The following is a 27,812-nucleotide window of genomic DNA, read 5'->3' as shown; positions in this document are numbered from 1 at the left end:
GCCGCATTTAGAAGACATCTTCACTAACATGATGAAACGTGCTTTATTTAGAAAACATCTTCACAAACATTATGATCCATGTGCAGCATTTAGAAAACAACTTCACTAACATGATGAAACGTGCAGCTTTTAGAAAACATCTTCACTAACATGATGTCACATGTGCAGCATTTATAAAACATCTTCACTAACACGATGAAACATTTGCAGCATTTAGAAAACAACTTCACTAACATGATGAAACGTGCATCATTTAGAAAACATCCTCACTAACATGATGAAACATGTGCAGCATTTAGAAAACATCTTCACTAACATGATGCAACATGTGCAGCATTTAGAAAAACGCTTAACTAACAAGATGAAACATGTGCAGCATTTAGAAAACATCTTAACTAACATGATGAAACATGTGCAGCATTTAGAAAACATCTTCACTAACATTATGAAATGTGTAGCATTTAGAAAATATTTTCACTAACAATATGAACCATGTGCAGCATTTAGAAAACATCTTCACTAACATGATGAAACATGCATCATTTAGAAAACATCTTTACTAACATGATGCAACATGTGCAGCAATTAGAAAACATCTTCACTAACATGATGAAACATGCATCATTTAGAAAACATCTTCACTAATAAAATGAAACATGTGCATTATTTAGAAAACAACTTCACAAACATGATGAAACTTGCATCATTTAGAAAACATCTTCACTAACATGATGAAACATGTGCAGCATTAAGAAAACATCTTCACTAACATGATGAAACATGTGGAGCATTTAGAAGACATCTTCACTAACATGATGAAACATGCATCATTTAGAAAACATCTTCACTAAAATGATGAAACGTGCAGCATTTAGAAAACATCTTCAAGGACAGGATGAAACGTGCATCATTTAGAAAACATCTTCACTAACATGATGATACATGTGCAGCATTAAGAAAGCATCTTCACTAACATGATGCAACATGTGCAGCATTTAGAAAACATCTTCACTAACGTGATGAAACATGTGCAGCATTTAGATAACATCTTCACTAACATGATGAAACATGTGCAGCATTTAAAAAACAACTTCACTAACACGATGAAACGTGCATCATTTAGAAAATATCTTCACTAACATGATGAAACGTGCAGCATTAAGATAACAACTTCACTAACATGATGAAACATGTGCAGCATTTAGAAAACATCTTCACTAACATGATGAAACATGTGCAGCATTTAGAAAACATCTTCACTAACACTATGAAACGTGCATCGTTTAGAAAATATCTTCACTAACATGATGAAACTTGTGCAGCATTGAGAAAACATCTTCACTAACACGATGAAACATTTGCAGCATTTAGAAAACAACTTCACTAACATGATGAAACGTGCATCATTTAGAAAACATCCTCACTAACATGATGAAACATGTGCAGCATTTAGAAAACATCTTCACTAACATGATGCAACATGTGCAGCATTTAGAAAAACACTTAACTAACAAGATGAAACATGTGCAGCATTTAGAAAACATCTTCACTAACATGATGAAACATGTGCAGCATTTAGAAAACATCTTCACTAACATCATGAACCATGTGCAGCATTTAGAAAACATCTTCACTAACATGATGAAACATGTGCAGCATTTAAAAAACATCTTCACTAACACGATGAAACGTGCAGCATTTAGAAAACATCTTCACTAACATGATGAAACGTGCATCATTTAGAAAACATCTTCACTAACATTATGAACCATGTGCAGCATTTAGAAAACATCTTCACTAAGATGATGAAACATGTGCAGCATTAAGAAGACATCTTCACTAACATGATGAAACATGTGCAGCATTTAGAAAACATCTTCACTAACATGATGAAACGTGCAGCATTTAGAAAACATCCGCACGGACAGGATGAAACGTGCAGCATTAAGAAAGCATCTTCACTAACATGATGAAACATGTGCAACATTTAGAAAACAACTTCACTAACATGATGAAATGTGTAGCATTTAGAAAACATTTTCACTAACAATATGAACCATGTGCAGCATTTAGAAAACATCTTCACTAACATGATGAAACGTGCAGCATTTAGAAAACATCTTCGAGGACAGGATGAAACGTGCATCATTTAGAAAACATCTTCACTAACATGATGAAACATGTGCAGCATTAAGAAAGCATCTTCACTAACATGATGCAACATGTGCAGCATTTAGAAAACATCTTCACTAACGTGATGAAACATGTGCAGCATTTAGATAACATCTTCACTAACATGATGAAACATGTGCAGCATTTAAAAAACAACTTCACTAACACGATGAAACGTGCATCATTTAGAAAATATCTTCACTAACATGATGAAACGTGCAGCATTTAGATAACAACTTCACTAACATGATGAAACATGTGCAGCATTTAGAAAACATCTTCACTAACATGATGAAACATGTGCAGCATTTAGAAAACATCTTCACTAACACTATGAAACGTGCATCATTTAGAAAATATCTTCACTAACATGATGAAACTTGTGCAGCATTGAGAAAACATCTTCACTAACAGGATGAAACATGTGCAGCATTTAGAAAACATCTTCACTAACATGATGAAACATGTGCAGCATTTTGAAAACATCTTCACTGACATGATGAAACATGTGCAGCATTTAGAAAACAACTTCACTAACATGATGAAACGTGCATCATCTAGAAAAAATCTAAACTAACATGATGAAACATGTGCAGCATTAAGAAAACATCTTCACTAACATGATGAAACATGTGCAGCATTTAGAAAACAACTTCACTAACATGTTGAAACATGTGCAGCATTTAGAAAACATCTTCACTAACATGATAAAACATGTGCAGCGTTTAGAAAACATCTTTACTAACATGATGAAACATGTGCAGCATTTAAAAAACATCTTCACTAACACGATGAAACGTGCAGCATTTAGAAAACATCTTCACTAACATGATGAAACGTGCATCATTTAGAAAAATTCTTCACTAACATTATGAACCATGTGCAGCATGAAGAAAAAATCTTCACTAACATGATGAAACATGTGCAGCATTTAGAAAACAACTTCACTAACATGTTGAAACATGTGCAGCATTTAAAAAACATCTTCAGTAACATGATGAAACCTGCATCATTTTGAAAAAATCTAAACTAACATGATGAAACATGTGCAGCATTAAGAAAACATCTTCACTAACATGATGAAACATGTGCAGCATTTAGAAAACAACTTCACTAACATGTTGAAACATGTGCAGCATTTAGAAAACATCTTCGCTATCATAATGAAACATGTGCAGCATTTAGAAAACAACTTCACTAACATGATGAAACATGTACAGCATTTAGAAGAAAACTTCACTAACATGATGAAACGTGCAGCATTTAGAAAACATCTTCGCTAACATGATGAAACATGTGCAGCATTTAGAAAACATCTTCACTAACATGATGAAACGTGCATCATTTAGAAAACATCTTCACTAACATTATGAACCATGTGCAGCATTTAGAAAACATCTTCGCTAACATAATGAAACATGTGCAGCATTTAGAAAACAACTTCACTAACATGAGGAAACATGCACAGCATTTAGAAAACAACTTCACTAACATGATGAAACGTGCATCATTTAGAAAACGTCTTCACTAATATGATGAAACATGTGCAGCACTAAGGTAACATATTCACTAACATGATGAAACATGTGCAGCATTTAAAAAACATCTTCACTAACACGATGAAACGTGCAGCATTTAGAAAACATCTTCACTAACATGATGAAACGTGCATCATTTAGAAAACATCTTCACTAACATTATGAACCATGTGCAGCATTTAGAAAACATCTTCACTAACATGATGAAACATGTGCAGCATTAAGAAAACATCTTCACTAACATGATGAAACATGTGCAGCATTTAAAAAACATCTTCACTAACACGATGAAACGTGCAGCATTTAGAAAACATCTTCACTAACATTATGAACCATGTGCAGCATTTAGAAAACATCTTCACTAACATGATGAAACATGTGCAGCATTAAGAAAATATCTTCGCTATCATAATGAAACATGTGCAGCATTTAGAAAACAACTTCACTAACATGATGAAACATGTACAGCATTTAGAAGAAAACTTCACTAACATGATGAAACATGTGCAGCATTTAGAAAACATCTTCGCTAACATGATGAAACATGTGCAGCATTTAAAAAACATCTTCACTAACACGATGAAACGTGCAGCATTTAGAAAACATCTTCACTAACATGATGAAACGTGCATCATTTAGAAAACATCTTCACTAACATTATGAACCATGTGCAGCATTTAGAAAACATCTTCACTAACATGATGAAACATGTGCAGCATTAAGAAAACATCTTCACTAACATGATGAAACATGTGCAGCATTTAAAAAACATCTTCACTAACACGATGAAACGTGCAGCATTTAGAAAACATCTTCACTAACATTATGAACCATGTGCAGCATTTAGAAAACATCTTCACTAACATGATGAAACATGTGCAGCATTAAGAAAATATCTTCACTAACGTGATGAAACATGTGCAGCATTTAGAAAACATCTTCACTAACATGATGAAACGTGCAGCATTTAGAAAACATCTGCACGGACAGGATGAAACATGCATCATTTTGAAAACATCTTCACTAACATGATGAACCATGTGCAGCATTAAGAAAGCATCCTCACTAACATGATGAAAAATGTGCAGCATTGAGAAAACATCTTCACTAACAGGATGAAACATGTGCAGCATTTAGAAAACATCTTCACTAACATGATGAAACATGTGCAGCATTTTGAAAACATCTTCACTGAAATGATGAAACATGTGCAGCATGTAGAAAACAACTTCACTAACATGATGAAACGTGCATCATTTAGAAAACATCTTCACTAATATGATGAAACCTGCATCATTTAGAAAAAATCTTCACTAGCATGGTGAAACATGTGCAGCATTTAAAAAACATCTTCACTAACACAATAATCATGTGCAGCATTTAGAAAAAAACTTCAACTACATGATGAAACGTGCAGCATTTAGAAAACATCTTCACTAACACGATTAAACATGTGCCGCATTTAGAAGACATCTTCACTAACATGATGAAACGTGCTTTATTTAGAAAACATCTTCACAAACATTATGATCCATGTGCAGCATTTAGAAAACAACTTCACTAACATGATGAAACGTGCAGCTTTTAGAAAACATCTTCACTAACATGATGTCACATGTGCAGCATTTATAAAACATCTTCACTAACACGATGAAACATTTGCAGCATTTAGAAAACATCTCACTAACATGATGAAACGTGCATCATTTAGAAAACATCCTCACTAACATGATGAAACATGTGCAGCATTTAGAAAACATCTTCACTAACATGATGCAACATGTGCAGCATTTAGAAAAACGCTTAACTAACAAGATGAAACATGTGCAGCATTTAGAAAACATCTTAACTAACATGATGAAACATGTGCAGCATTTAGAAAACATCTTCACTAACATTATGAAATGTGTAGCATTTAGAAAATATTTTCACTAACAATATGAACCATGTGCAGCATTTAGAAAACATCTTCACTAACATGATGAAACATGCATCATTTAGAAAACATCTTTACTAACATGATGCAACATGTGCAGCAATTAGAAAACATCTTCACTAACATGATGAAACATGCATCATTTAGAAAACATCTTCACTAATAAAATGAAACATGTGCATTATTTAGAAAACAACTTCACAAACATGATGAAACTTGCATCATTTAGAAAACATCTTCACTAACATGATGAAACATGTGCAGCATTAAGAAAACATCTTCACTAACATGATGAAACATGTGGAGCATTTAGAAGACATCTTCACTAACATGATGAAACATGCATAATTTAGAAAACATCTTCACTAAAATGATGAAACGTGCAGCATTTAGAAAACATCTTCAAGGACAGGATGAAACGTGCATCATTTAGAAAACATCTTCACTAACATGATGAAACATGTGCAGCATTAAGAAAGCATCTTCACTAACATGATGCAACATGTGCAGCATTTAGATAACATCTTCACTAACATGATGAAACATGTGCAGCATTTAAAAAACAACTTCACTAACACGATGAAACGTGCATCATTTAGAAAATATCTTCGCTAACATGATGAAACGTGCAGCATTAAGATAACAACTTCACTAACATGATGAAACATGTGCAGCATTTAGAAAACATCTTCACTAACATGATGAAACATGTGCAGCATTTAGAAAACATCTTCACTAACACTATGAAACGTGCATCGTTTAGAAAATATCTTCACTAACATGATGAAACTTGTGCAGCATTGAGAAAACATCTTCACTAACACGATGAAACATTTGCAGCATTTAGAAAACAACTTCACTAACATGATGAAACGTGCATCATTTAGAAAACATCCTCACTAACATGATGAAACATGTGCAGCATTTAGAAAACATCTTCACTAACATGATGCAACATGTGCAGCATTTAGAAAAACACTTAACTAACAAGATGAAACATGTGCAGCATTAAGAAAACATCTTCACTAACATGATGAAACATGTGCAGCATTTAAAAAACATCTTCACTAACACGATGAAACGTGCAGCATTTAGAAAACATCTTCACTAACATGATGAAACGTGCATCATTTAGAAAACATCTTCACTAACATTATGAACCATGTGCAGCATTTAGAAAACATCTTCACTAAGATGATGAAACATGTGCAGCATTAAGAAGACATCTTCACTAACATGATGAAACATGTGCAGCATTTAGAAAACATCTCACTAACATGATGAAACGTGCATCATTTAGAAAACATCCTCACTAACATGATGAAACATGTGCAGCATTTAGAAAACATCTTCACTAACATGATGCAACATGTGCAGCATTTAGAAAAACGCTTAACTAACAAGATGAAACATGTGCAGCATTTAGAAAACATCTTAACTAACATGATGAAACATGTGCAGCATTTAGAAAACATCTTCACTAACATTATGAAATGTGTAGCATTTAGAAAATATTTTCACTAACAATATGAACCATGTGCACCATTTAGAAAACATCTTCACTAACATGATGAAACATGCATCATTTAGAAAACATCTTTACTAACATGATGCAACATGTGCAGCAATTAGAAAACATCTTCACTAACATGATGAAACATGCATCATTTAGAAAACATCTTCACTAATAAAATGAAACATGTGCATTATTTAGAAAACAACTTCACAAACATGATGAAACTTGCATCATTTAGAAAACATCTTCACTAACATGATGAAACATGTGCAGCATTAAGAAGACATCTTCACTAACATGATGAAACATGTGCAGCATTTAGAAAACATCTCACTAACATGATGAAACGTGCATCATTTAGAAAACATCCTCACTAACATGATGCAACATGTGCAGCAATTAGAAAACATCTTCACTAACATGATGAAACATGCATCATTTAGAAAACATCTTCACTAATAAAATGAAACATGTGCATTATTTAGAAAACAACTTCACAAACATGATGAAACTTGCATCATTTAGAAAACATCTTCACTAACATGATGAAACATGTGCAGCATTAAGAAAACATCTTCACTAACATGATGAAACATGTGGAGCATTTAGAAGACATCTTCACTAACATGATGAAACATGCATAATTTAGAAAACATCTTCACTAAAATGATGAAACGTGCAGCATTTAGAAAACATCTTCAAGGACAGGATGAAACGTGCATCATTTAGAAAACATCTTCACTAACATGATGAAACATGTGCAGCATTAAGAAAGCATCTTCACTAACATGATGCAACATGTGCAGCATTTAGATAACATCTTCACTAACATGATGAAACATGTGCAGCATTTAAAAAACAACTTCACTAACACGATGAAACGTGCATCATTTAGAAAATATCTTCACTAACATGATGAAACGTGCAGCATTAAGATAACAACTTCACTAACATGATGAAACATGTGCAGCATTTAGAAAACATCTTCACTAACATGATGAAACATGTGCAGCATTTAGAAAACATCTTCACTAACACTATGAAACGTGCATCGTTTAGAAAATATCTTCACTAACATGATGAAACTTGTGCAGCATTGAGAAAACATCTTCACTAACACGATGAAACGTGCAGCATTTAGAAAACATCTTCACTAACATTATGAACCATGTGCAGCATTTAGAAAACATCTTCACTAACATGATGAAACATGTGCAGCATTAAGAAAATATCTTCGCTATCATAATGAAACATGTGCAGCATTTAGAAAACAACTTCACTAACATGATGAAACATGTACAGCATTTAGAAGAAAACTTCACTAACATGATGAAACATGTGCAGCATTTAGAAAACATCTTCGCTAACATGATGAAACATGTGCAGCATTTAAAAAACATCTTCACTAACACGATGAAACGTGCAGCATTTAGAAAACATCTTCACTAACATGATGAAACGTGCATCATTTAGAAAACATCTTCACTAACATTATGAACCATGTGCAGCATTTAGAAAACATCTTCACTAACATGATGAAACATGTGCAGCATTAAGAAAACATCTTCACTAACATGATGAAACATGTGCAGCATTTAAAAAACATCTTCACTAACACGATGAAACGTGCAGCATTTAGAAAACATCTTCACTAACATTATGAACCATGTGCAGCATTTAGAAAACATCTTCACTAACATGATGAAACATGTGCAGCATTAAGAAAATATCTTCACTAACGTGATGAAACATGTGCAGCATTTAGAAAACATCTTCACTAACATGATGAAACGTGCAGCATTTAGAAAACATCTGCACGGACAGGATGAAACATGCATCATTTTGAAAACATCTTCACTAACATGATGAACCATGTGCAGCATTAAGAAAGCATCCTCACTAACATGATGAAAAATGTGCAGCATTGAGAAAACATCTTCACTAACAGGATGAAACATGTGCAGCATTTAGAAAACATCTTCACTAACATGATGAAACATGTGCAGCATTTTGAAAACATCTTCACTGAAATGATGAAACATGTGCAGCATGTAGAAAACAACTTCACTAACATGATGAAACGTGCATCATTTAGAAAACATCTTCACTAATATGATGAAACCTGCATCATTTAGAAAAAATCTTCACTAGCATGGTGAAACATGTGCAGCATTTAAAAAACATCTTCACTAACACAATAATCATGTGCAGCATTTAGAAAAAAACTTCAACTACATGATGAAACGTGCAGCATTTAGAAAACATCTTCACTAACACGATTAAACATGTGCCGCATTTAGAAGACATCTTCACTAACATGATGAAACGTGCTTTATTTAGAAAACATCTTCACAAACATTATGATCCATGTGCAGCATTTAGAAAACAACTTCACTAACATGATGAAACGTGCAGCTTTTAGAAAACATCTTCACTAACATGATGTCACATGTGCAGCATTTATAAAACATCTTCACTAACACGATGAAACATTTGCAGCATTTAGAAAACATCTCACTAACATGATGAAACGTGCATCATTTAGAAAACATCCTCACTAACATGATGAAACATGTGCAGCATTTAGAAAACATCTTCACTAACATGATGCAACATGTGCAGCATTTAGAAAAACGCTTAACTAACAAGATGAAACATGTGCAGCATTTAGAAAACATCTTAACTAACATGATGAAACATGTGCAGCATTTAGAAAACATCTTCACTAACATTATGAAATGTGTAGCATTTAGAAAATATTTTCACTAACAATATGAACCATGTGCAGCATTTAGAAAACATCTTCACTAACATGATGAAACATGCATCATTTAGAAAACATCTTTACTAACATGATGCAACATGTGCAGCAATTAGAAAACATCTTCACTAACATGATGAAACATGCATCATTTAGAAAACATCTTCACTAATAAAATGAAACATGTGCATTATTTAGAAAACAACTTCACAAACATGATGAAACTTGCATCATTTAGAAAACATCTTCACTAACATGATGAAACATGTGCAGCATTAAGAAAACATCTTCACTAACATGATGAAACATGTGGAGCATTTAGAAGACATCTTCACTAACATGATGAAACATGCATAATTTAGAAAACATCTTCACTAAAATGATGAAACGTGCAGCATTTAGAAAACATCTTCAAGGACAGGATGAAACGTGCATCATTTAGAAAACATCTTCACTAACATGATGAAACATGTGCAGCATTAAGAAAGCATCTTCACTAACATGATGCAACATGTGCAGCATTTAGATAACATCTTCACTAACATGATGAAACATGTGCAGCATTTAAAAAACAACTTCACTAACACGATGAAACGTGCATCATTTAGAAAATATCTTCGCTAACATGATGAAACGTGCAGCATTAAGATAACAACTTCACTAACATGATGAAACATGTGCAGCATTTAGAAAACATCTTCACTAACATGATGAAACATGTGCAGCATTTAGAAAACATCTTCACTAACACTATGAAACGTGCATCGTTTAGAAAATATCTTCACTAACATGATGAAACTTGTGCAGCATTGAGAAAACATCTTCACTAACACGATGAAACATTTGCAGCATTTAGAAAACAACTTCACTAACATGATGAAACGTGCATCATTTAGAAAACATCCTCACTAACATGATGAAACATGTGCAGCATTTAGAAAACATCTTCACTAACATGATGCAACATGTGCAGCATTTAGAAAAACACTTAACTAACAAGATGAAACATGTGCAGCATTAAGAAAACATCTTCACTAACATGATGAAACATGTGCAGCATTTAAAAAACATCTTCACTAACACGATGAAACGTGCAGCATTTAGAAAACATCTTCACTAACATGATGAAACGTGCATCATTTAGAAAACATCTTCACTAACATTATGAACCATGTGCAGCATTTAGAAAACATCTTCACTAAGATGATGAAACATGTGCAGCATTAAGAAGACATCTTCACTAACATGATGAAACATGTGCAGCATTTAGAAAACATCTCACTAACATGATGAAACGTGCATCATTTAGAAAACATCCTCACTAACATGATGAAACATGTGCAGCATTTAGAAAACATCTTCACTAACATGATGCAACATGTGCAGCATTTAGAAAAACGCTTAACTAACAAGATGAAACATGTGCAGCATTTAGAAAACATCTTAACTAACATGATGAAACATGTGCAGCATTTAGAAAACATCTTCACTAACATTATGAAATGTGTAGCATTTAGAAAATATTTTCACTAACAATATGAACCATGTGCACCATTTAGAAAACATCTTCACTAACATGATGAAACATGCATCATTTAGAAAACATCTTTACTAACATGATGCAACATGTGCAGCAATTAGAAAACATCTTCACTAACATGATGAAACATGCATCATTTAGAAAACATCTTCACTAATAAAATGAAACATGTGCATTATTTAGAAAACAACTTCACAAACATGATGAAACTTGCATCATTTAGAAAACATCTTCACTAACATGATGAAACATGTGCAGCATTAAGAAGACATCTTCACTAACATGATGAAACATGTGCAGCATTTAGAAAACATCTCACTAACATGATGAAACGTGCATCATTTAGAAAACATCCTCACTAACATGATGCAACATGTGCAGCAATTAGAAAACATCTTCACTAACATGATGAAACATGCATCATTTAGAAAACATCTTCACTAATAAAATGAAACATGTGCATTATTTAGAAAACAACTTCACAAACATGATGAAACTTGCATCATTTAGAAAACATCTTCACTAACATGATGAAACATGTGCAGCATTAAGAAAACATCTTCACTAACATGATGAAACATGTGGAGCATTTAGAAGACATCTTCACTAACATGATGAAACATGCATAATTTAGAAAACATCTTCACTAAAATGATGAAACGTGCAGCATTTAGAAAACATCTTCAAGGACAGGATGAAACGTGCATCATTTAGAAAACATCTTCACTAACATGATGAAACATGTGCAGCATTAAGAAAGCATCTTCACTAACATGATGCAACATGTGCAGCATTTAGATAACATCTTCACTAACATGATGAAACATGTGCAGCATTTAAAAAACAACTTCACTAACACGATGAAACGTGCATCATTTAGAAAATATCTTCACTAACATGATGAAACGTGCAGCATTAAGATAACAACTTCACTAACATGATGAAACATGTGCAGCATTTAGAAAACATCTTCACTAACATGATGAAACATGTGCAGCATTTAGAAAACATCTTCACTAACACTATGAAACGTGCATCGTTTAGAAAATATCTTCACTAACATGATGAAACTTGTGCAGCATTGAGAAAACATCTTCACTAACACGATGAAACATTTGCAGCATTTAGAAAACAACTTCACTAACATGATGAAACGTGCATCATTTAGAAAACATCCTCACTAACATGATGAAACATGTGCAGCATTTAGAAAACATCTTCACTAACATGATGCAACATGTGCAGCATTTAGAAAAACACTTAACTAACAAGATGAAACATGTGCAGCATTAAGAAAACATCTTCACTAACATGATGAAACATGTGCAGCATTTAAAAAACATCTTCACTAACACGATGAAACGTGCAGCATTTAGAAAACATCTTCACTAACATGATGAAACGTGCATCATTTAGAAAACATCTTCACTAACATTATGAACCATGTGCAGCATTTAGAAAACATCTTCACTAAGATGATGAAACATGTGCAGCATTAAGAAGACATCTTCACTAACATGATGAAACATGTGCAGCATTTAGAAAACATCTTCACTAACATGATGAAACGTGCAGCATTTAGAAAACATCCGCACGGACAGGATGAAACGTGCATCATTTAGAAAACATCTTCACTAACATGATGAACCATGTGCAGCATTAAGAAAGCATCTTCACTAACATGATGAAACATGTGCAGCATTGAGAAAACATCTTCACTAACAGGATAAAACATGTGCAGCATTTAGAAAACATCTTCACTAACATGATGAAACGTGCAGCATTTTGAAAACATCTTCACTGACATGATGAAACATGTGCAGCATTTATAAAACAACTTCACTAACATGATGAAACGTGCATCATTTAGAAAACATCTTCACTAATATGATGAAACCTGCATCATTTAGAAAAAATCTTCACTACCATGATGAAACATGTGCAGCATTTAAAAAACATCTTCACTAACACGATGAAACATGTGCAGCATTTAGAAAAAAACTTCACCTACATGATGAAACATGTGCAGCATTTAGAAAACATCTTCACTAACACGATTAAACATGTGCCGCATTTAGAAGACATCTTCACTAACATGATGAAACGTGCTTCATTTAGAAAACATCTTCACAAACATTATGATCCATATGCAACATTTAGAAAACAACTTCACTAACATGATGAAACGTGCAGCTTTTAGAAAACATCTTCACTAACATGATGTCACATGTGCAGCATTTATAAAACATCTTCACTAACACGATGAAACATATGCAGCATTTAGAAAACAACTTCACTAACATGATGAAACGTGCATCATTTAGAAAACATCTTCACTAACATGATGAAATGTGTAGCATTTAGAAAACATTTTCACTAACAATATGAACCATGTGCAGCATTTAAAAAACATCTTCACTAACATGATGAAACATGCATCATTTAGAAAACATCTTCACTAACATGATGAAACATGTGCAGCATTTAGAAAAAATCTTTACTAACATGATGCAACATGTGCAGCAATTAGAAAACATCTTCACTAACATGATGAAACATGCATCATTTAGAAAACATCTTCACTAATAAAATGAAACATGTGCAGCATTTAGAAAACATCTTCACTAACATGATGAAACATGTGCAGCATTTAGAAAAAATCTTCACTAACATGATGAAACATGCATCATTTAGAAAACATCTTCACTAACATGATGAAACGTGCAGCATTTAGAAAACATCTTCGAGGACAGGATGAAACGTGCATCATTTAGAAAACATCTTCACTAACATGATGAAACATGTGCAGCATTAAGAAAGCATCTTCACTAACATGATGCAACATGTGCAGCATTTAGAAAACACCTTCACTAACGTGATGAAACATGTGCAGCATTTAGATAACATCTTCACTAACATGATGAAACATGTGCAGCATTTAAAAAACAACTTCACTAACACGATGAAACGTGCATCATTTAGAAAATATCTTCACTAACATGATGAAACGTGCAGCATTTAGATAACAACTTCACTAACATGATGAAACATGTGCAGCATTTAGAAAACATCTTCACTAACATGATGAAACATGTGCAGCATTTAGAAAACATCTTCACTAACACTATGAAACGTGCATCATTTAGAAAATATCTTCACTAACATGATGAAACTTGTGCAGCATTGAGAAAACATCTTCACTAACAGGATGAAACATGTGCAGCATTTAGAAAACATCTTCACTAACATGATGAAACATGTGCAGCATTTTGAAAACTTCTTCACTGACATGATGAAACATGTGCAGCATTTAGAAAACAACTTCACTAACATGATGAAACGTGCATCATCTAGAAAACATCTTCACTAATATGATGAAACCTGCATAATTTAGAAAAAATCTTCACTAGCATGATGAAACATGTGCAGCATTTAAAAAACATCTTCACTAACACGATGAAACATGTGCAGCATTTAGAAAAAAACTTCACCTACATGATGAAACATGTGCAGCATTTAGAAAACATCTTCACTAACACGATTAAACATGTGCCGCATTTAGAAGACATCTTCACTAACATGATGAAACGTGCTTCATTTAGAAAACATGTTCACAAACATTATGATCCATGTGCAGCATTTAGAAAACAACTCCACTAACATGATGCAACATGTGCAGCAATTAAAAAACAACTTCACTAACATGATGAAACGTGCAGCTTTTAGAAAACATCTTCACTAACATGATGAAACATGTGCAGCATTTATAAAAAAACTTCACTAACACGATGAAACGTGCATCATTTAGAAAACACCTTCACTAACATGATGAAACGTTCAGCATTTAGAAAACATCTTCACTAACATGATGCAACATGTGTAGCATTTAGAAAACATCTTCACTAACATGATGAAACATGTGCAGCATTAAGATAACATCTTTACTAACATGATGAAACATGTGCAGCATTTAGAAAACATCTTTAAAAACATGATGAAACATGTGCAGCATTTAGAAAACATCTTCACTAACATGATGCAACATGTGCAGCATTTAGAAAACAACTTCATTAACATGATGAAACATATGCAGCATTTAGAAAACATCTTTACTAACATGATGAAACATGCGCAGCATTTAGAAAACATCTTCACTAACATGATGAAACATGTGCAGCATTTAGAAAACATCTTCACTAACACAACGAAACGTGCAGCATTTAGAAAACATCTTCACTAACATGATGAAACTTGCAATGTTTAGAAAACATCTTCACTAACATGATGAAACAGTTGCAGCATTTAAAAAACATCTTCACTAACATGATGAAACATGTACAACATTGAAAAAACATCTTCGCTTACATGATGAAACATGTGCAGCATTTATAAAACATCTTCACTAACACGATGAAACGTGCATCATTTAGAAAACATCTCCACTAACATGATGAAACGTTCAGCATTTAGAAAACATCTTCACTAACATGATGCAACATGTGCAGCAATTAGAAAACAACTTCACTAACATGATGGAACGTGCATCATTTAGAAAACATCTTCACTATCATGATGAAACATGTGCAGCATTAAGAAAACATCTTCACTAACATGATGAAACATGTGCAGCATTTAGAAAACATCTTCACTAACACGATGACACGTGCAGGATTTAGAAAACATCTCCACTAACCTGATGAAACGTGCATCATTTAGAAAAACATCTTCACTAACATGATGAAACATGTGCAGCATTAAGAAAACATCTTCACTAACATGATGAAACATGTGCAGCATTTAGAAAACATCTTCACTAACTTGATGAAACGTGCAGCATTTAGAAAACATCTTCACTAACATGATGAAACTTGCAATGTTTAGAAAACATCTTCACTAACATGATGAAACAGTTGCATCATTTAAAAAACATCTTCACTAACATGATGAAACATGTGCAACATTGAAAAAACATCTTCGCTAACATGATGAAACATGTGCAGCATTTATAAAACATCTTCACTAACACGATGAAACGTGCATCATTTAGAAAACATCTCCACTAACATGATGAAACGTTCAGCATTTAGAAACCATCTTCACTAACATGATGCAACATGTGCAGCAATTAGAAAACAACTTCACTAACATGATGAAACGTGCATCATTTAGAAAACATCTTCACTATCATGATGAAACATGTGCAGCATTAAGAAAACATCTTCACTAACATGATGAAACATGTGCAGCATTTAGAAAACATCTTCACTAACATGATGAAACGTGCAGCATTTAGAAAACATCTTCACTAACATTATGATCCATGTGCAGCATTTAGAAAACATCTTCACTAACATGATGAAACATGCAGCTTTTAGAAAACATCTTCACTAACATGATGAAACATGTGCAGCATTTATAAAACATCTTCACTAACACGATGAAACGTGTATCATTTAGAAAACATCTTCACTAACATGATGAAACGTTCAGTATTAAGAAAACATCTTCACTTACATGATGAAACATGTGCAGCATTTAGAAAACAACTTCACTAACATGATGAAACGTGCATCATTTCGAAAACATCTTCACTAACATGATGAAACATGTGCAGCATTAAGAAAACATCTTTACTAACATGAAGAAACGATCAGCATTTAGAAAATATCTTCACTAACATGATGAAACGTGCATCATTTAGAAAACATCTTCACTAACACGATGAAACATGTGCAGGATTTAGAAAACATCTCCACTAACCTGATGAATTGTGCATCATTTAGAAAATATCTTCACTAACATGATGAAACATGTTCAGCATTAAGAAAACATCTTCACTAACATGATGAAACATGTGCAACATTAAGAAAACATCTTCACTAACATGATGAAACATGTGCAGCATTTAGAAAACAACTTCACTAACATGATGAAACGTGCATCATTTCGAAAACATCTTCACTAACATGATGAAACATGTGCAGCATTAAGAAAACATCTTTACTAACATGATGAAACGTGCATCATTTCGAAAACATCTTCACTAACATGATGAAACATGTGCAGCATTAAGAAAACATCTTTACTAACATGATGAAACGTGCATCATTTAGAAAACATCTTCACTAACATGATGAAACGTGCATCATTAAGAAAACATATTCACTAACATGATGAAACGTGCATCATTTAGAAAACATCTTCACTAACACGATGAAACATGTGCTGCATTTAGAAAACATCTTCACTAACACGATGAAACATGTGCAGCATTGAGAAAACATCTTCACTAACATGATGAAACGTGCATCATTTAGAAAACATCTTCACTAACACGATGACACGTGCAGGATTTAGAAAACATCTCCACTAACCTGATGAAACGTGCATCATTTAGAAAAACATCTTCACTAACATGATGAAACATGTGCAGCATTAAGAAAACATCTTCACTAACATGATGAAACATGTGCAGCATTTAGAAAACATCTTCACTAACTTGATGAAACGTGCAGCATTTAGAAAACATCTTCACTAACATGATGAAACTTGCAATGTTTAGAAAACATCTTCACTAACATGATGAAACAGTTGCATCATTTAAAAAACATCTTCACTAACATGATGAAACATGTGCAACATTGAAAAAACATCTTCGCTAACATGATGAAACATGTGCAGCATTTATAAAACATCTTCACTAACACGATGAAACGTGCATCATTTAGAAAACATCTCCACTAACATGATGAAACGTTCAGCATTTAGAAACCATCTTCACTAACATGATGCAACATGTGCAGCAATTAGAAAACAACTTCACTAACATGATGAAACGTGCATCATTTAGAAAACATCTTCACTATCATGATGAAACATGTGCAGCATTAAGAAAACATCTTCACTAACATGATGAAACATGTGCAGCATTTAGAAAACATCTTCACTAACATGATGAAACGTGCAGCATTTAGAAAACATCTTCACGAACATGATGAAACGTGCATCATTTAGAAAACATCTTCACTAGCATGATGAAACATGTGCAGCATTAAGAAAGCATCTTCACTAACATGATGAAACATGTGCAGCATTTAGATAACATCTTCACTAACATGATGAAACATGTGCAGCATTTAGAAAACATCTTCACTAACAATGAAACGTGCATCATTTAGAAAACATCTTCACTAACATTATGAAACATGTGCAGCATTTTGAAAACATCTTCACTAACATGATGAAACGTGCATCATTTAGAAAACATCTTCACTAACATGATGAAACGTGCATCATTTAGAAAACATATTCACTAACATGATGAAACGTGCATCATTTAGAAAACATCTTCACTAACACGATGAAACATGTGCAGCATTTAGAAAACATCTTCACTAACACGATGAAACATGTGCAGCATTTAGAAAACATCTTCACTAACATGATGAAACGTGCATCATTTAGAAAACATCTTCACTAACATGATGAAACGTTCAGTATTAAGAAAACATCTTCACTTACATGATGAAACATGTGCAGCATTTAGAAAACAACTTCACTAACATGATGAAACGTGCATCATTTCGAAAACATCTTCACTAACATGATGAAACATGTGCAGCATTAAGAAAACATCTTTACTAACATGAAGAAACGATCAGCATTTAGAAAATATCTTCACTAACATGATGAAACGTGCATCATTTAGAAAACATCTTCACTAACACGATGAAACATGTGCAGGATTTAGAAAACATCTCCACTAACCTGATGAAATGTGCATCATTTAGAAAATATCTTCACTAACATGATGAAACATGTTCAGCATTAAGAAAACATCTTCACTAACATGATGAAACATGTGCAACATTAAGAAAACATCTTCACTAACATGATGAAACATGTGCAGCATTTAGAAAACATCTTCACTAACATTATGAAACATGTGCAGATTTATAAAACATCTTCACTAACATGATGAAACTTGTGCAGCATTTAGAAAACATCTTCACTAACACGATGAAACATGTGCAACATTTAGGAAACATCTTCACTAACATGATGAAACGTGCATCATTTAGAAAACATCTTCACTAACATGATGAAACATGTGCAGCATTAAGAAAATATCTTCACTAACATGATGAAACATGTGCAGAGTTTAGAAAAGATCTTCACTAACATGATGAAACATGTGCAGCATTGAGAAAACATCTTTACTGACATGATGAAACGTGCATCATTTAGAAAACATCTTCACTAACACGATGACACGTGCAGGATTTAGAAAACATCTCCACTAACCTGATGAAACGTGCATCATTTAGAAAAACATCTTCACTAACATGATGAAACATGTGCAGCATTAAGAAAACATCTTCACTAACATGATGAAACATGTGCAGCATTTAGAAAACATCTTCACTAACTTGATGAAACGTTTAGCATTTAGAAAACATCTTCACTAACATGATGAAACTTGCAATGTTTAGAAAACATCTTCACTAACATGATGAAACAGTTGCATCATTTAAAAAACATCTTCACTAACATGATGAAACATGTGCAACATTGAAAAAACATCTTCGCTAACATGATGAAACATGTGCAGCATTTATAAAACATCTTCACTAACACGATGAAACGTGCATCATTTAGAAAACATCTCCACTAACATGATGAAACGTTCAGCATTTAGAAACCATCTTCACTAACATGATGCAACATGTGCAGCAATTAGAAAACAACTTCACTAACATGATGAAACGTGCATCATTTAGAAAACATCTTCACTATCATGATGAAACATGTGCAGCATTAAGAAAACATCTTCACTAACATGATGAAACATGTGCAGCATTTAGAAAACATCTTCACTAACATGATGAAACGTGCAGCATTTAGAAAACATCTTCACGAACATGATGAAACGTGCATCATTTAGAAAACATCTTCACTAGCATGATGAAACATGTGCAGCATTAAGAAAGCATCTTCACTAACATGATGAAACATGTGCAGCATTTAGATAACATCTTCACTAACATGATGAAACATGTGCAGCATTTAGAAAACATCTTCACTAACAATGAAACTTGCATCATTTAGAAAACATCTTCACTAACATTATGAAACATGTTCAGCATTTTGAAAACATCTTCACTAACATGATGAAACGTGCATCATTTAGAAAACATATTCACTAACATGATGAAACGTGCATCATTTAGAAAACATCTTCACTAACACGATGAAACATGTGCAGCATTTAGAAAACATCTTCACTAACACGATGAAACATGTGCAGCATTTAGAAAACATCTTCACTAACATGATGAAACGTGCATCATTTAGAAAACATCTTCACTAACATGATGAAACGTTCAGTATTAAGAAAACATCTTCACTTACATGATGAAACATGTGCAGCATTTAGAAAACAACTTCACTAACATGATGAAACGTGCATCATTTCGAAAACATCTTCACTAACATGATGAAACATGTGCAGCATTAAGAAAACATCTTTACTAACATGAAGAAACGATCAGCATTTAGAAAATATCTTCACTAACATGATGAAACGTGCATCATTTAGAAAACATCTTCACTAACACGATGAAACATGTGCAGGATTTAGAAAACATCTCCACTAACCTGATGAAATGTGCATCATTTAGAAAATATCTTCACTAACATGATGAAACATGTTCAGCATTAAGAAAACATCTTCACTAACATGATGAAACATGTGCAACATTAAGAAAACATCTTCACTAACATGATGAAACATGTGCAGCATTTAGAAAACATCTTCACTAACATTATGAAACATGTGCAGATTTATAAAACATCTTCACTAACATGATGAAACTTGTGCAGCATTTAGAAAACATCTTCACTAAAACGATGAAACATGTGCAACATTTAGGAAACATCTTCACTAACATGATGAAACGTGCATCATTTAGAAAACATCTTCACTAACATGATGAAACATGTGCAGCATTAAGAAAATATCTTCACTAACATGATGAAACATGTGCAGAGTTTAGAAAAGATCTTCACTAACATGATGAAACATGTGCAGCATTTTGAAAACATCTTTACTGACATGATGAAACATGTGCAGCATTCAGAAAACATCTTCAGTAACATGATGAAACCTGCATCATTTAGAAAACATCTTCACTAACATGATGAAACATGTGCAGCATCAAGAAAACATCTTCACTAAGATGATGAAACATGTGCAGCATTTAGAAAACATCTTCACTAACATGATGAAGCGTGCAGCATTTAGAAAACATCTTCACTAACATGATGAAACATGTGCAGCATTAAGAAAACATCTTCACTAACATGATGAAACATTTGCAGCATATAGAAAACATCTTCACTAACATGATGAAACATGTGCAGCATTTAGAAAACATCTTCACTAACATGATGAAACGTGCATCATTTAGAAAAACATCTTCACTAACACAATGAAACATGTGCAGGATTTAGAAAACATCTCCACTAACCTGATGGAACGTGTGCACCTTTTAGAAAACATCTTCACTAACATGATGAAACATGTGCAGCATTTAGAAAACATCTTCACTAACATGATGAAACATGTGCAGCATTAAGAAAACATCTTCAGTAACATGATGAAACATGTGCAGCATTTAGAAAACATCTTCACTAACATGATGAAACATGTGCAGCACTTAGAAAAAATCTTCACTAACATGATGAAACATGTGCAGCATTTAAAAAACATCTTCACTAACATAATGAAACATGTGCAGCATTGGAAAACATCTTCAACAACATCACAGAATTTAGAAAAGGTACTGTCAGTAGAGAACTGTTATTTTAGTGTCCCCTGGAAACAGTTCATTTGATGAGCTTCTTGTGGTGTAGTGCTTTACTGGATTTGTACTTTTTCTAAATGCTGCGTGTGTATCATCAAATTCATGTTTTTGTGTTTCGTCAAGTTGTTGAAGATGTTTTCTAAATGCTGCTCGTGTGCTTGTGTGTGTTGGTGAAATTTTTTCTTCATTTGGCGGTTTTATGTCTGTTTTCATGCATTTTTTAACATGTTGTGTGTTGAACTCTCAGCACCACCATAGAAACACCTGTACAGTACAATGCAATGGAACAAATCCTACAGTATCTTTGAAAATAAATTGTTTAATTGAAGAGCTTATGTCTTTTGTATTTTGAAATGTCATATAAATATATTTAATAAAAAAAGAAACACCTTATTATAGAATGCAATATCCAATATAACACCACCACAAAACCCAGCCTCAGAAATAACCATAGATCTGGAAGAGCAACCACAGTGGGATCAGGTACACCCATCTACGTTCACGAGGATTCTGGCCAGAAGTGGTCTTCATGGAAGAGTTGCAGCCAAAAAGTCAAACCTCCAATGTGGAAACAAGGCCAAAAGACTCAACTATGCAAGAAAACATAGTAACTAGGGTACAGAAAAATGACAGCAGGGTCTCTGGACTGATGAGTCCAAATTTGAAATATTTGGCTGTAGTAGAAGGCAGTTTGTTCACAGCCAATGTCATTAAGAACTATCTTCAGCGTAAAGAAGAACAAGAAGAAGTCCTGATGAAGTGATGGTCTGGCCCCACAGAAACCTGATCTTAACATCATCCAGTCTGTCTGGGATCACATGAAGAGACAGAAGGATCTTAGGAAACCTACATCCACAGAAGATCTGGGGTTAGTTCTCCAAGATATTTGGAACAATCTACAAGCCGATTTCTTTCAAAAACTGTGTTCAAGTGGACCTGGAAGAATTGATGCTGCTTTAAGACCAAGGGTGGTCACACCGCATATTGATTTGATTTAGATTTGTCTTCTGTTCAGTCACTACATTTTGATAATTGATGAAAATAAACTATGAATCCAGTTTTGAATGCATTCTTAGTTTACAGCATTTTTTCCACACCTGCATAAAACTTTTGCAAAGTACAGTATATATGTATTATAATGAGTCTCTAATGTGTGTGTCCACCAGTGCTGGTGTTGGGAGGACTGGTGTGTTCATCACCCTGAGCATCGTCCTGGAGAGGATGAGATACGAGGGAGTCGTCGACCTCTTCCAGACTGTCAAGACGCTTCAAACTCAGAGGCCAGCCATGGTACAGACAGAGGTATCATACACTGCTGCTGGATTGCATGAGGAACAGGACATTATAGAAGATTTTATCAATACACAACTGAAGATTCCAGAATGTCAGCTGAATGTGTGATTAAAAACATATGAAAACCCAGACGTATAAACTTCCGGAAACACAGCAGCCTGGCATACCAAGAAAATATGAGAGCAGGCTAGTATTGACTAAAGAGATGTTGAAAGTGTAAGTGGGAATGGGGTCAAGTTTTTCACGTTATTTAAAGTGATTGATATTCAGAAGAATCAGAATCAGGTTTATTGCCATGTAATTTGCATTACAAGGAATTTGCCTTGATTTGACGGTACTTACTAAGCATAATAAACTATTAACCATAAAAAAGAAATAAATATATGTATTTACACAAGTAGTGCAGGAGGAAGTGTGCAGTTGAAGTGTCCAGTGATGGGGGGTGCAAGTTTCAGTCAGAGACTTTGGCTGTGTTCCAAAGCCTGATGGCAAAGGGGTAGGAACTGTCCTTGTGGTGGGAGGTTTCTTCAGGCTGCACCTGTCTTTGGCAGAGGCAGCAGTGTAGATGGTAGATGTACTCAATGATGACAGTGTAGAAGTGGACCAGCATTGTTTTTGATAGGTTAAACTTCTTTAACTGCCTCACAAAGTACGTCCTCTGCTGTGCCTTCTTGATGAGGGAGCTGATGTTCAGCTCATGAGGTCCTGGGAGATGATTGTGCCCAGGCAGCGGTAGAACTCCACAGTGTCGACTGGGGAGTCATGCAGGATGATTGGGGAGGTTGGGGCTGCGCTCTTCCTGAAGTCTTCTATCATCTCCACTGTTTTGGAAGCATTGAGCTCCAGGTTGTTCTCTCTGCACCAGGTTGTCAATCTCCCACCTGTAGGCAGACTCATCCCCACCAGAGATGAGTCCAATGAGGGTGGTGTCGTCTGCAAGCCTCAGGAGTTTGACAGACTGGTGACTGGAGGTGCAGTTGTTGGTGTACAGGGAGAAAGAATGCAGCATTGGGGGGAGCCGGTGCTGATCGTCCTGGTGTCCGAGGTGTGCTTTCCCAGCCTCACGTGCTGCCTCCTGTCTGTCAGGAAGTCTATAATCCACTGGCAGGTGGAGGCCGGCACATTGAGTTTTGAAAGCTTGTCCTGAAGTTGAGGCGGGACGATTGTGTTAAATGCAGAGCTGAAGTCCACAAACAGGATCTGGACGTAGGATCCCGGGGAGTCCAGGTGCTGGAGGAAAAAGTGGATGGCAGAGTTGACAGCATCGTCTACAGATCTGTTTGCTCTGTAGGCGAACTGCAGGGGGTCCAGTAGTGAATCTGTTGTGGATTTGAGGTGGGACAGTACCAGGCGGTCTGTAGTAGTAATCCTGTGGGTCCTGTTCTCTTGGGAACTGGGATGAGAAGTTGTAGAAGCAGTAGAAGTTGTTCAGGTTGTTGGCTTGTAGTTGGTGATCTGCCTGAGCCCTCTCCAAACAGAGTCGTTAAAGGAGAACTGCTGTTGAAGTTTCTCTGAGTACAGTCGTTTAGCCTCTCTCACCTCCCTGCTAAATCTGTCCTTTGCCTCCTTGTACTCTGCTCTGTTTCCACTCTTAAAAGCCTTTTCCTTATCCAACCTCAACTGCCGGAGTCTGGGTGTAAACAAGGGCTTATAATTATTAGAAGTCACCCTGGTGCGCGATGGCACACAGCAGTCCTAACAGTAGCTGATATATGAGGTAACAGCTTCTGTGTACTCATCCAGACTGGTGGAGGCAGTCCTGAAAACATCCCAGTCAGTGCAGTCCAAACACACCTTCAGATCCTCCGCAGCCTCCCTGGTCCACTTGATGTCCTCATCAAAGGTTTAGAAATTTAGAATTTCTGCCTGTAGTCAGGAATCAGGTGGACCATGTCATGCTCAGAGTGACCCAGTGCAGCACGGGTGAGGCCGTAATAGGAGTTACTTACTTTAGTGTAACAGTGATCCAGAGTGTTCCCCTTCTTTGTCACACATTTTGTAAACTGTCTGTATTTGGGAAGTTCGTGGCTAAGATTTCCTTTGTTAAAGTCCCCGAGGACAATTACTAAGGAGTCCGGGTAGGTCCGCTCCACGTCCCGTATCTGGTCGGCGAGTGCGCGCTGTGCGTCCTGCACATTGGCCTCTGGTGGAATGTAAACACAACCAGAATGAACAAAGCGAACTCACAGGGAGAGTAGAATGGCCTGCAGTTAATAATAAAAGTTTTTTTAAGAAGGCAGAACAGTGCCGCTTCATCACCATTACATCATTGCACCAGCCATTGTTGATGTAGAAACAAATACCTCCACCTTTTGTTTTGCCGGAGAGCCGCGTGTCACGGTCCACACGGTTAAGCTGGAATCCATCCAGCTGCAACGCAGAGTCTGGGATGTTCCCACAAAACCATGTCTCCGTGAAGCACATTACTTAATATTACTTAATATTTCACGAATACTTAAGAATGTCCTATTTGACTATTTCAATCCAACTATTGGCTGGTACAGTTATGTAATCCGGATTGGAGAAATATGATATACTATTTTCTAGTATGCCAACACACATGTACTGTAAATACAAACATACAAGAATACACACAATATTTCGGATTCCTGCAAGCCACTCGCTATTCTTCCACAGTATGCACTCTTATGCTTCTGTCAAGAAAATCTTTCAACCAGGTCACTTCGACAGCACTCAAGTGCAGCTAAGCACCCCTTTGAAAGATATAATAGTCAAATATCAATCTATCTGGATGGGCCCTAATAAATCACAATCTTGTTCATCGCTGTGTAATGCATTAGAATTTGTTTCTTGATTTAGGAAGCACCTTTACCTTACATGTATACATACACTCCCTTTTATTAAATATATTGCGTGCGTGCGTGCGTGCGTGCGTGCGTGCATGCATGCGTGCGTGCATGCGTGCGTGCGTGTGTCACTAGAGGCTTCACTTGCTGCACTGGGCAGGGTAGTAAGGTCAAAGTATCAGTTAAACACTGTTGATTTCTTCCCATGGAGCGGACACAAAAATAAGAGAAGCAAAACTATGACGTACATGCCAGAGGTCGTCATTTCAAAGCCGGGGAGTTGGTCTGGGTTTACAGTCCACAGAGGAAAAAAGGCAGGTGACATTGTATGGATGGGACCTTGCAGGGTCCTGGAGAGACTGGATGAAGTTGTGTACAGGGTCGAGCTGCCATCGAGAGGCAGGAAAGTTGTGATACATCCGGACAGGCTGGCATCTTACCAGGGTACGGCCAGCCCTGCAGAGACGTGTGGGACCCCAGACACTGCTCAGAGTCACCGGAGTAAAGGATATTTTCCGTTTGTGTAATGTGAATTTACAGATCAAAGGCCTAATTTCAGGTGGCCGGTCCATACTCAACAGAAGGATCCCAGAGAAAAAAGAGTTAGTGAGCAGCTTGCTCCATAGCTGCGCTCATCTCATCCGTGGAAGCCTCCATGTTGTTTACACTGAACAGTCACCTCAAAACCAACGCTGATTGGTTCGGTCGTTGGTCAAACTTCTCCAAATTTTCTCTGTAGCACGTTACCAGACTGATCTGAGAGTAAAATACAATGGTGCTTAGAGATCAGGATGGACTCACAAGGCTAGAAAACTAGAACCTAAAAGAGATTTAATATTGGACTTACATTTACAAAGGGGACAGAAAACTGTTTGGTGACAAGTTTAATACTGTCAGAGGTGATACTGTGTGCACACGATCGATGGATTAATACTGTATAATAATAATAATAACAATTATTATTATTATTATTATTATTGTTGTTGTTGTTGTTGTTGTTGTTGTTGTTGTTGTTGTTGTTATTATTATTATTATTATTATTATTATATTAATATGTCAGTGTTGTGTTCACATCTTGTTTCTACTGCCCCTAACTGGCCAAAAATCTGATTTAAGTACTGAAGTTATTGCACTTTGAGGTTGTATCAGTTTGCAACAGTTTTACATTGTCTGTGATGCAGCCCTGCAGGTGCTGCTCCTACCTGAAATATTTCAATATCATTAAGTCTTTCCCACTTACAAACTGACCAAAACCGTTTTGGGTTTTTCTTTGTCACTAGGACCAGTACCAACTCTGCTACCGGGCTGCTCTGGAGTACCTTGGAAGCTTTGACCACTATGCAACATAACCCCACCCAGAAAGACACCCTCAGAAGAGTTCTGT

The 27,812-nt window shown here is 35.3% G+C and overlaps 1 protein-coding gene across 1 annotated transcript in view; it reads left to right on the top strand.

Moving 5' to 3' along the window:
* ptprfa (protein tyrosine phosphatase receptor type Fa) overlaps nt 1-27,787 on the top strand; it is a gene marked incomplete at its 5' end in the record, with an annotated part of 414,741 nt that extends 386,954 nt beyond the window's left edge. Inside the window, 2 exons of the mRNA XM_083911493.1 lie at nt 23,495-23,630; nt 27,709-27,787. Coding sequence (XP_083767619.1) covers nt 23,495-23,630; nt 27,709-27,777 — 205 coding nt within the window. The 3' untranslated portion in view covers nt 27,778-27,787. The remainder of the gene's footprint in view (nt 1-23,494; nt 23,631-27,708) is intronic.
* Nucleotides 27,788-27,812: the final 25 nt, after the last annotated feature.

This window comes from Echiichthys vipera (genome assembly GCF_963691815.1).
Source record: "Echiichthys vipera genome assembly, chromosome: 3".
In the NCBI taxonomy this organism is placed as follows: Eukaryota; Metazoa; Chordata; class Actinopteri; order Perciformes; family Trachinidae; genus Echiichthys; species Echiichthys vipera.
The sequence above is the reverse complement of the archived record's forward strand: the minus strand, read 5'-3'. Positions and strand labels throughout refer to the sequence as shown.